Genomic DNA, 9231 nt, shown 5'->3' with positions numbered 1-9231 from the left:
AGGAAAGGGAAGGGAAGGAAAGGAAGGAAAGGAAAGGAAGAGAAGGGAGGGAAGGGAAGGAAAGGAAGGAAAGGAAAGGAAGAGAAGGGAGGGAAGGGAAGGGAAGGGAAGGGAAGAAAAGGAAAGGGAGGGAAGGGAAGGAAAGGAAGGAAAGGAAAGGAAGGAAAGGAAAGGAAGAGAAGGGAGGGAAGGGAAGGAAAGGAAGGAAAGGAAAGGAAGAGAAGGGAAGGGAAGGAAAGGAAAGGGAAGAAAAGGAAAGGGAGGGAAGGAAAGGAAAGGAAAGGGAATGAAAGGAAATGGCTTTCCATCCCTACCCATGGTTTTTCTTCCTTAGAGTATGTCAACCTACTCCTATGATCAAGAGATCGCCTATCACACAAAGTGGTCACGTGGTAATTTGAGCCTCAGTGTTATGTTCTTCTTATGAATATAATAATTTAAACCAAACGTCTGTTTCCTTTAGTCAGATTCAGGACAATGAAATACTCAACGTCTCCAAAGAAACTTTCCAAGACGTTAAATCATTGCGAACTTTGTAAGTAGTAATTTGCGTGCCAGTGTGCCACTATGTCGATGTCGATGCACTTTTTGCTTAATGAATAAGTGAATGATCATCTATGAGTGTATGAATTTTCATATATTCACTTTTATGGTATAAGTTAGTTGTGTTGAAAAAAGGTCTTACTTGAACTCTTTGGGTGTTCAAACTTTTCTATTCATAATTTACTTTTAAAGAGCTTCTTTTAATTTAGGACTGTTTGAGTAGAAGCTAACATTTTGAAACAAGCAGACGTTGGAAGAGCCGTTGAAGTGCTTAAAATTGAAAAAAAAAATCAATAAACGACTGCTTGAAATAGCTTCCAGTCTTAAAAGGAGCATTTTACACCTGAGCTAAGCATTTTAACATTTTTTTAGTTCGTTTATTGTTCTTTATGACATTGTTTCGTACCAGACACTTTGTAACCCAACTGCTATCAGTCAGTGCATGACATTTGTTACAGTCGCTTTGTTTTCTCTATTGTAGCTTCCGTGTACGATTATTATCTATGTTTTTGTAAGCCACTCACATATATAGAGCTGTTTCATTCGGTTTTCAATAAACAGAGGATGGAACTAGTCATACCGAAGTTGCTTTAGTATTAATATTCTCCTGCCAACAAGAAGAAACTACCAATTGATATATCCTAACGGTCTGCTGGAAGATAAGTGACTTTTATTGCGTATATGTCACTCATTGACACTTCAATCCTAGCAGTATACAGGATGTTTTTCCCAAGAGCCTAGTTAAATGGCCTTAGCTCCCACGAGTCTCCTGTAGCTCAGCACTCGGAATTTCTTTTTCCGAGTTTGCCTGTGTCATTACTGAGTAATACATCATTCGCATTGAATTTCTTTACTTTGAATTTCAGACTGATGCACTATAATCTGATGGCCGAGCTTCCTAAAGATTTCTTCGAGGGGATGGATAACATTACGAGGATGTAATATTCGCTAATTAACTATATTTGTTTGTTAACTTGAAAAAATACTAATCAGTAATATTGTTACAAACCTTTTCAGCGGTTTTCAGAGTCAATTACTATCGCACAGTAAGAAGGGTCAGAAAACTGCATTAAAAACGTGTATTTGTAACTAAGCAAAAGAAAAAATTTCCCAACTGTTGTTAAGCGACTGTCAAGCTTAATCTAAACTGTGCCTTAGTCGTTTTTGTTTCATAATAGCCTTTGACAAAAATCAGTTTTGTGGTTAAGTTAAATGATGTCTAAGCTGATACTCTCAAGTAGAGATAGTTTGAAGATAAGGACTCAAATAATCACTTTGTGCGTGTTTAATCGCGGTCGACTATCGCAGTGAGAAAACGAGAGACTTGGGCCTGGGATGTTAATAAGCCTCCTTACGCTATAAATGACGGATTTCCTTCCATTTTGTCAGTGCTACATTTCTAAAGTTTGTAGGTCGTCGCCGTAGTTATGACTGACAGCAGTGCAACAAAAATAAAAACAAAAAGAATCCAGACAAACAAACTGGATTTAACTAAGGCCTTTACTCGGGCTTTTTTTGTCTTTTAAAACTGGGGGCGGGGGGGGGGGGGGGCAATCCGCCCCCGAACTTCACCCCCCTTCATAACTTCGCAACTATAGAATCTATGAATATGATAAAGAGGTCTGTAGGATACATGGTACTTGTAAACATGTTTCCTTTGAGGTTTTGCAACGAGCAGTGATGACGTCATGTGACATGATTGCCAAATGGTGGATGTCTTGAATTGGCTATCTTGGATTTCCTCCAAAACTATAGAAAAGCACCGTAATTAGGCGAATAGTAATCAAAACCAATAACAAAACACTAATATTAGCTAAAAACACAAAAGTTATAGGAAATAAGTAATTTTTCTTCACTTCACTACAAAAAAAGTGGTTATCAATTGGTTGCCATGGTGATATTAAGTCAATCAACCCTAACCGACCATATCAAAGTTTCCCACATATTTTTTTTAAAAGTCTTCAAATTTCATGGCGTTTGTGAAAACTTATTTAAGTTCAAAATTTGCCACAGGTAGAATCGGTCCAACCCCCCCCCCCCCCCCCCCCTTCGCCAAGACGTTGGCGAAAGAAGGTGTTTGGCATTACATTCCCCCTCTCCGGGAAAGGAAAATAGTCAGACGCCCGGGGTGTGCCTCGGAAGAAGAGTTGTAGAACAGTGTATAAGTAGGTTCGTATGTAACATGCGACCTGGCACTAACGGTTATGTTCCAAACCTCGTAGATTTGATCAGCCTTGGGACCTGAGCGAAATTTTTAGATTGGCCGGCGTCATGCTGAATGACAGAGAATTGGTAAAAAACACTGCAAGCCGAAAACGCTGATAGGCTTCTTATATTCCCGTAAAAGGTCACTCAGATTGTATTATAGTCTACCATGCCATAGGCCAACCTCGCACATCAAGAGAATGCTTTCAAGCCAATCACAGCGCTTGAGTGATCTCATTAAAAGTCATATTCCAGCCTTTAAAGTTAAAAGATATGTTTTAAGGGGACAATTTCAGCCGTCTACAGCCATAAATGAATTTAAAATTTCTTTCTTCTTTTTAATTGTCTTGCAGAATACTTGATACCAATCTTATGTGCTGCCATGCGGAATTCAAAGAAGACGCCGGCTGTGCTTATGTCGTCAATGACAATTTCGCAAACTGTGACAGTATGTTTCGGGACCGAAACCCTAAGAGGTGTATCTGGGTGGTTGGGATTCTGTCGCTTCTTGGGGCTATGTTTGTGATTGTCTGGCGATGGTTCTATAAAGAAAAGAACGTCGTGCAGACGATTCTGTTGATGCACGTTGCTTTTGCAGATGGACTCATGGGAGTGTACCTTATTACCGTCGGGGTAATGGATGCTGTCTGGTCTGGTGAATATTATCTGCATGACTTTGAGTGGCGAACCGGTTTCCGATGCCAGGTGGTAGGTGGAATGTCGGTGATGTCCAGCCAGGTATCCATCATGACACTGGCGCTCCTCGCGATTGAGCGAGGGAAGAAGATCGTGTTCCCTTATCAATTCAAGGGACTCACTCGAAAGAAGGCCCATAAGTTTTGCTTTTCCATCTGGGTGATTGGTTTCCTTTTTGCTTACCTGCCAACCTTCGGCATCCGCTATTTCCATGACCATGACAAAAGCATATTCTACTATGGTAAATCAGTCGTGTGTATCCCCCTCCAGCTTGACCCTGACTTTATTTCGGGGTGGGAGTATTCAATTGCCGTATTTGTGGGTTTGAATGTGGCTCTGGTTATTGTTATTATTGTGGCGTACTCCATGATTTTGTACAAGACCTGCATGTCGAGATGGCGGCTCACCCGTCAAGGTACGAGAAGGGAACGAAAGGCTAGGGCAAGAGATGCCAAGAGAGAAACGTCCCTCGCCAAACGTGTGTTTTGGATTATTTTAACCGACCTTGTATCCTGGGTCCCGATTGTGGTGATTGGTTTGAAGTCGGTGTTAAACGAAGCCTTTGAGCCACCTGACGATATCGCCGTGTGGATTGCTGTTTTTGTCCTACCAATTAACTCAGCAATGAATCCAGTGCTCTACACCTTATCAACACCACAGGTATGAAGTAACCACTTGTATGTTTTACTGAACAACCTACAAAGACAAAATTCAGCAAATCCAAATATAAAGATACTTTATTCATTTCATTTCACTTTTTATTTCGCCACTAATAAATTATATTGAAACTTAAGAAAACAAGTACACATCAAATTAATCGCACATTGTGTGAATATAGATAACATGGGGGGCATTGCCTTTCTTTATTGTAGTTCAATCTGGATGATTGTTTATCTATTTTTCTACAATAGTAGTAGTGCACGACAAACAACTTCCTGTTGTTGTTTTTCCATGCCCATTATGCCTGGGGACAACGGAGCCCTGACCTTTTTTATCTTGATTTCTCGCGAAAACCTCTCAAATAGAAGAAAGATCCTCGCAGTTAGTACGCATCTTAAGCAGTTGAGAAAAGAAATCCTGAAAAAATTCAGGCTTTAACGCGATTCGAACCCATGACCTCTGCGATGCCGGTCCATTGCTCTACCAACTGAGCTATCAAGCCAACTGGGTGCTGGTCATATTGTGAGTCCGTACAATGTATCCGTGAAGGATGAATAAATGAAAGTAAATATATGAAACATATTTTTTGAACTGCGGATGCAAGATCAAATAAAAGAAGGATCCTCTTTCTTCTATTTGATCTTTCATCCGCAGTTCAAAATATGTGTTTCATATATTTCCTTTCATTTAAAAACCTCTCAATACGACAAAATTGACCAAAAGTTCTTACAAGCAGAAAAATACTGGACGATTCAATAACGTAAAATTGACCACAGGAAGGTTAAATAATTGATTAAGAAAGCAATAGAGAAAAATGTTAAGACTGTTGATGAAATGTGTAACTATGGTAACATCAACAACGATTTGAAGCCTACTCGCAATGCGAGATTCTCTTAAACGCAATACTGGCCGATTCGGCTCCCTTTCCTGTTGTGAATATGATTGTTTGTTTTACCATAGCATGTGTTTAAATGAATAAATTAAAATAATCAATTCTTTCAAAAGTAACTAAACGGCTCCTTTGTCAGGTACGAGGGATCTTAAAACAGAAAATGCTCAAGCTGTGGAGCTATTTGCGCGGAGTTCCCTTCTGTGTACAGGACGACGAAGGTCAGTACAGTTTACCTCTCCTTATAAACTTGCGGTGTTTCTCATTACCACTAGCAAAAAAGGGTGCTAAAAAAACGTACATTTTCTTAGGTAATATTACATTGACGGTACCAAGTACCATGGGCACTTTCATGTCAAGTTGTCTACCGATATCACAGTGTAAACGATCCGCATGGAAACCAGCTGTTCATAACCATTATATCAAAATAAAGCTGTTGAAGTTAAATTAAGTTCTTGGTACCATTTACGCTTTTATGTTGCTTGTAATAGAGCAAGGAGGGGAAGAGGAGCATGATGAATCGGAAGACGAGGACACTGACGACTATGAGAGCGACCAGGGTAAATTTGAATGCCATTCTAATGGTCGGAGTGTGTACTATGAGCTGTGCATCAATAACTTTGCACTTTTTTCAAACTCTAATTTTAGTTGTTGTCCTTGTTATCTATTTGTCTTTATTTATTTTCTTACTTATGCCTTTAAAGCATTAAAATTAACTACTTGTTACTAATTGGTTACATTTCTTTCTGGCTTTACTTTTGCTAGACGACGAACAAGACCAGGAAATGCTGGAGATGCATGTTCTCGGTGTAGCATCTGCTGAACAAGGTGATTCGAGTGGTTACTAAGTGTGCCGTTACAGAATAGGTAGAGAATCTAAGACGATGAAAATGGAACAAAGATTGACTCTTGCATAAAATGAATCTTTAAAATTTAGGTATTGTTCCGCACAAAAAAAAGCCAATATCAATTTCCACTTGTAGACAGAAATACCGTATTTCCTCGAAGAATAGCCGGTCCTTCGATTAATCGCCTCCCTTTGACGAAAATATTTAAAATAATCGCCTCCCTCGAATAATCGCCTCTCCCCACCCCTCGCCATTTTCTCGTTCTTTTATCCCCTCCCTCTCAAGTTAAAAATTGACATCTTGTGTAAAAAACAAGCTTTCATTTAATTGTTCACAACTGAATGGTTACAAAAGCACCGGGTTAATTTTACAGTTTTTTCTATGGTAATGTTCATGTATTTCATTTTTTCCTTTATTGCTTGGAACTCTTTATTTAGCACATCGGATATGTTGTCGTTCCTTGCTCGCAATGAATAAATCGCTGGAACCACAAGTCCATTTTCTAAAGTCCGCTTTCCGATGACCGCGGCATTGCCTTCATCGCTATCATCTGCATTTAGGAAAGTGCAAACAAGATGGGATACTTCAATAGGTACTAACCAGCTAGAACATCATAGCCGCCACTGCTGGAAAGGAGTCTGATCCAGTAAAAGTAATCAGTGATGATCCAGGCTCTGACGCCGAAGATATTGGCATTGAACATTGATTAAAAACAATTTGAATCACTTAAAAAGCCTATGCTAGGTTTATTTTTGATTTTATTAGTTTTTTTGATTTAATGGTATAATAAAACAAAATATTTAGGGCACAACCTCCTGTGAGAAATATTTGAAATAATCGCCTCCCTCGAATAATCGCCTTCCCCCGAATAATGGCTGCCTTTCGGTGCGAAAAAAGAAATAATCGCGCCCGGCTATTATTCGAGGAAATACGGTACGCATTTCATAATTGTTATCAGACAACCATGCAAATGGACTAGGTAGCTTCTACTTTCTATCTGGCCTCTAAATTTTTTTTCACCCTATTTTGGACTGAAGGGTCATATTAGTATTACGAATATCTGTAAACATCCTTCTTAAGTTAATTGATATGACTTCATCACTGGTCTCTTATTGATTGCAGATTCAGAAGCAGGAGATGCATCATCGGACACAGGTATGTCTGTATTACACCCTGAAGCTTCTCATTGACAGTTAGTTGTCGACAAGATTATACCCAACTCTTTTATCTTTCGAAAATATTCATCTGAGGGCGACGTTATGATAGCATCTAATTTAAATTTCAACTCTCCATGAACGTATCAATGAATGAGAATCAAAACATTAAGAACTGAAATAAATGAAGGCGTGTTAATAAAAACGCACTAATAAGCCACGGATTAAATGACACTGGTTCTTAATGTGTGCAACAGTGAGTATGGAAGGTCCAGGAGACCCCTATGACGAACCTACCTCTATTAAAAATCTACTAAGACATATGTCGCCTTTGATGACAACAGTCTTTACCATGATTTTTCTTAATGCAGATTATGAAGAAGAAGAGCCAGTGATCGTCGTCGCGGAAGGTAAAGTACTTAATTATTATTGATTTTATCTTCACCTAACAGTCCGCTGAAGATAAGAGAACACGTAAGAAGTTAGAGGTCCCAGCTACTGACAATTTGTCCGGTTTTCATAGCTGCTAAAAAATATAGTGACATTGTTATCCTGTGAAATACCAGCTTGTGCCAGCATTGCTATATAACAAAAAAAATCGCTGAAAGTCGTGACCGAATAGTAGAAGTTGAGCAGAATTGTAATTGACATAAGCGCAGGGCTGGGGGTGGCTTTTTTTTCCAACAACATCACCTCTTCCCTCCCCTCTTCCCCTCCCCCCCCCCCCCCAAAAAAAAAAAAAACAATGGGAGCAACTCAGGTTTTTGGAGGTTTCCATTTTTGCCCCAAAAGCATTCAGAATGACAAAAGTTTAAATAACGTATGGCAAATAATATCAGCAGTAGATCTTGAAAAATTGGTTTTGCTCTTTGGCGTGGAATCTTGAATTTAACTCATATCCCACCAAATAACGATTTCCAAAGAAATTTAATTTCTTTTTGCTTTAGCCGCCATACATCTTCATCCCAAACTTACTTAATCATCATATCTTTTTACAATTGTTGTATGTTGAATACTATTAAACAGAGTATTTCATATTGAAGTGCCTTTTTTTTGATACAGGACCTGGTACCGACATGTTAGAAGAAGAAGGAAAAGAGGACGAAGCGGAAGACCAAGAGCATAAACCGGAAACAAAAGATGAAGGAAGGCCAGAAGCTGTGGAGGGTGATAAGGACACTGAAACTCAGGCTGAAGTAGGACAAGAAGTAGAGGCTGGGGCAACATCGAGAAAAGTTGATGTTCAGTTAGGGGCAGCTGACATGGTGGAAGCTGAAACTGGAGAAGAAGCGGTTCATGCTGAAGGAAGGGAGGCTGTGGCAACGGAAGCTGAAACTGAAGTAGCAGGAGCAGACTTTAAAGCAGGAAAAGGAGAAGAAGAAGAAGAAGAAGAAGAAGAAGAAGAAGAAGAAGAAGAAGAAGAACAAGAAGAAGAAGAACAAGAAGAAGAAGAAGAAGAAGAAGAAGAAAAAGAAGTAGTAGCAACAAAAGCTGAGGATAAAGAACCAGGAGATGAATGTAAAACTGCGGAAGCTGAAGTTGACGCAGACGAAGCGGTGGGTGTGGCAGCGGAGGCTGACAGTAAAGCACTGGACGCTGAAGATCAACCAATGGAAACTGAGGTGAAAAGAGAGGAGAGTGAGGATAAAGAAATCAAAGCGGAAGATGAAACAGCTGGAACTGGAAACAAAGAATGGGAGACCCTGGGTGAAGCAGCAAAGGCCAAAGTTGAAGCAGCGGAAGTGGAAGATGAAGCAGTAGGAGACATCTTTAAGACGACAGAGGCTAAAGATGACGCAGCGGATGCTGAGGATAAAACAGTGGATGGGGATGATGGAGCAATGGAAGTTATAGATGAAGCAGCAAAGGGTGAGAATGGATCAGTGGGGTGTGAGGATAAAGTTAGCGAGGCTGCAGATGAAGGTGAGAAGCTCAATGATAAAGCAGTGGAAGTCGAAGGGGAAATAGTGAAAACAGAAGATGGAGAAGCTGAGGCTAAGGGTGAGGCCGTGAAAGGAAAGGCTGAAACCAAAATAAAGGTAGCAGAATCTGAAGAAGCAGAGAAAGTTGATGGTGAGTCAGCGCCAGACGAAGGTGAAGTAGGGAAAGCCCAGCATGAAGCAAAACAGATAAGGGGAGCTGCAGAGAAAGCAAAAGCTGAGGCATGGGAATGTGAGGATGAAGTCTCTGAAGCTCAAAGTGAAGCGGTGAAAGCTGAAGAAGTAAAGGGAGTTGA

At 40.0% G+C, this 9231-nt stretch overlaps 1 protein-coding gene across 1 annotated transcript in view; it reads left to right on the top strand.

The window, feature by feature from the left end:
* The first annotated feature begins 463 nt into the window (after positions 1–463).
* Positions 464–9231, top strand: part of LOC146466757 (uncharacterized) — a 10752-nt gene continuing 1984 nt past the window's right edge. Inside the window, exons 1-9 of the mRNA XM_085126879.1 lie at positions 464–535; positions 1410–1481; positions 3102–4104; positions 5133–5214; positions 5485–5553; positions 5759–5821; positions 6964–6996; positions 7367–7405; positions 8058–9231. The exon at positions 8058–9231 is cut by the window's right edge and continues 374 nt beyond it. Of these exons, the coding sequence (XP_084983005.1) occupies positions 1414–1481; positions 3102–4104; positions 5133–5214; positions 5485–5553; positions 5759–5821; positions 6964–6996; positions 7367–7405; positions 8058–9231 (2531 nt within the window). The 5' untranslated portion in view covers positions 464–535; positions 1410–1413. The remainder of the gene's footprint in view (positions 536–1409; positions 1482–3101; positions 4105–5132; positions 5215–5484; positions 5554–5758; positions 5822–6963; positions 6997–7366; positions 7406–8057) is intronic.

Source organism: Pavona decussata, unplaced genomic scaffold (assembly GCF_977016875.1).
Source record: "Pavona decussata unplaced genomic scaffold, jaPavDecu1.1 SCAFFOLD_141, whole genome shotgun sequence".
Classification (NCBI taxonomy): domain Eukaryota; kingdom Metazoa; phylum Cnidaria; class Anthozoa; order Scleractinia; family Agariciidae; genus Pavona; species Pavona decussata.
Note: the sequence above shows the minus strand (reverse complement) of the source record. Positions and strands in the feature narration are given on the sequence as shown.